Source organism: Dryas octopetala, chromosome 5, assembly GCF_963921425.1.
Source record: "Dryas octopetala chromosome 5, drDryOcto1.1, whole genome shotgun sequence".
Lineage (NCBI taxonomy): Eukaryota > Viridiplantae > Streptophyta > Magnoliopsida > Rosales > Rosaceae > Dryas > Dryas octopetala.
Window position 1 is genome coordinate 12,252,454 of NC_141370.1, and position 2,374 is coordinate 12,254,827.

Consider the following 2,374-nt stretch of genomic DNA (forward strand, 5'->3'; position numbering starts at 1 on the left):
CCCAAAAAGAGTTCCTTTGTAACGAAGACTGTTGATGCCTGGTGGGTATTTGCTTTTCAGTTTGGGTTCGACAGAGGTCGGTCAGAAAACGTAAACTACTAGTACTAGACATACCATCAATGGTGGTCGACGGTTTCAGTTGTCCATATTCTCTTTCATGTATTCCTTTATTCTAAACCCCATTTTTTAATATTTTACCATTGCAGTCTTTGCAGAGATGAATAATATAAAGAAAAAATAAAAACTCAATTGAGAAATAAGATTGAAATTCGGAGGATTCATTTCTCATTTCTTTTTTTTTTTAGCTGCTGCTTGTTTTTCAAAGAGCAAGGCCCAGAGATGTAGGTCGGAAGTCCCCACCCAGTAAAAGTTACATCTTGGATTGGATTCCACTCCCAGACCCTTTCATCTTCAACACCCTCTCTCCCTCTCTGTACATTGACCAAAATTATTTTATTTCCCTAAATTAAACCCAAATAAAAGCAGAAAACAAAAAAACACGAGCCCAGTTTTTTTGCCGCTGTTTTTCAGTTCTCACTAACTAGTCACGTCAATGTTCAAAAGCTCAAACTTTGGTTTGAGCTTTCCTTCATTGATCTGTCTCATCTACTTCTACTCACTCATTCAATCAATCCTGCTAATCCCAATTCGCTTCACTCCAACATTCCTAAACCCATCATTATTCGCAGCAGCTGCTTGCTGAAAACAAACCCCCCTCTCCTCCAACCCCGCCATGTAGTTCCTCACCTCCTTCCTTATCATACTCTGCATCACCGTCAACAGCTCCACCGGAAAATTCTGCACCGGCGCCAGAGATGGTGCCGGAACCGGAGCCAACTCTACCGCCACTCTGTTATTCGAGACCTCGCACGAGTCGACACCCGGTAGCGACAGAGACAGCGAGGTCGGAGGGTCGTTGTTGTCGTTGGTGTTGCTGTTGGTGTTGGATGACGACGTCGTTTCTACTGGCGGTAGAACCCCGCCGGATCGCGCCACGGGTCGGTACACGTGGCACGAGGACATAACCCCCGGTACGCTGGAGTCGCTGACATCCGATCCGGAAGGGCTACCCGGACTCATATAAAGGCCGGTGGAAACCGGAATACCCGAGCCGGCACTGACCGATCTTTTTAAAGGTGGCTGGTCATAGAAATGACCATCGTACCCTCCTCCGCCTACGACGCCGTTTAGGTTGTTGGTGTTAAAAGCGTCATCGCTGAGGGACGAGCACTTGCGCTTCAGAGTGGAGTTCCAGTGGTTCTTAATGGCGTTGTCGGTGCGACCGTTGAGGAGCCTGGCGATTGTGGCCCACTTGTTACCGAAGCGCGCGTGGGCCCGGATGATGGTATCGTCCTCCTCGGGCGTGAAGGCCCGATGCTCGACCTGAGGCGAGAGCTGGTTGCACCACCTCAGCCGGCAGGACTTGCCCGACCTGCCCGGTATGGACTTGCTGATCAGCGACCAGTTCCTCGGCCCGTGCTTCTGCACCAGCTGCTGCAAAGCCTCGTCCTCTTCGGGGCTCCATGGGCCCTTGATCCGATCCATCTCCTTCCGGCTTACCGACATTTAACTAAGACTCAACCTCTCCTTCTCTCTCCAATTTTAGTTTTGAAGCTTTTTCTGTTTTTGGGTTTTGATGAGATTGACGATGAGAAGAGAGAGTGGGAGAGAGAGGGGGTTATATATAAGGGGGGGTGACCGGTTGAGCAGGTAGAGGATTGTTGTACGACTCGGTGACTCGCCAGCGAATTGAAATAGAGATAGGGCACCGCTTGTTCCAGTGAGTCGGTTAATAGGGTGGGGAGTTTGGAAAACAGCTGGCAAACGGACACGCGTCGCATCCAAACTGCACTCATTTACATAACGCCAACACATCACTCAGTGTTTCTTTCCTTTTTCTTTTTCTTCCTTTTCTTTAATGGCGTTGCAGGAGCGTCTGCTTCACTTCACTCACAGTTATTTTTTCCTTTTTATTTTTGTTTTTTAATTTAAACCAAGGAAATAATAAGAAAAGCATCAAGTTAGCTAGCTACGACTCTTACAATGGATTGGGGATTGGGAGCGTTCCAGTTTGGCACGCATGCTTTTATTACTGTACGTTCTGGAAGCTTGGGAGACAGAAACCAAATAACCATAATTATCACGTCAAATTTGGAAATCTATCTTTTACGAATAGGGTCCTTTTCAGATAAGAACAATCGGACCAACAAATAGACCAAACGGTTCAATTCCAAGCAAAATACCGGTCTACTTTTAAGAATTTTTTTGTTCATCTATGGATGAGTTTGAACATTTTGATAACTACATGACAGAAATACCACTATGTAAATAACAAATATTTTTTTAAAATTAATCAATAATCGTTCATGAATTT

The 2,374-nt window shown here is 45.9% G+C and overlaps 1 protein-coding gene across 1 annotated transcript; it reads right to left on the bottom strand.

Annotated features, from left to right (window-relative positions):
* Positions 1-257: 257 nt before the first annotated feature.
* Positions 258-1,652, bottom strand: MYB73 (myb domain protein 73). The gene has a single exon (XM_086243052.1). The coding sequence runs from the start codon at positions 1,564-1,566 to the stop codon at positions 625-627; it is 942 nt and encodes a 313-aa protein (XP_086099178.1). The 5' UTR covers positions 1,567-1,652; the 3' UTR covers positions 258-624.
* Positions 1,653-2,374: the final 722 nt, after the last annotated feature.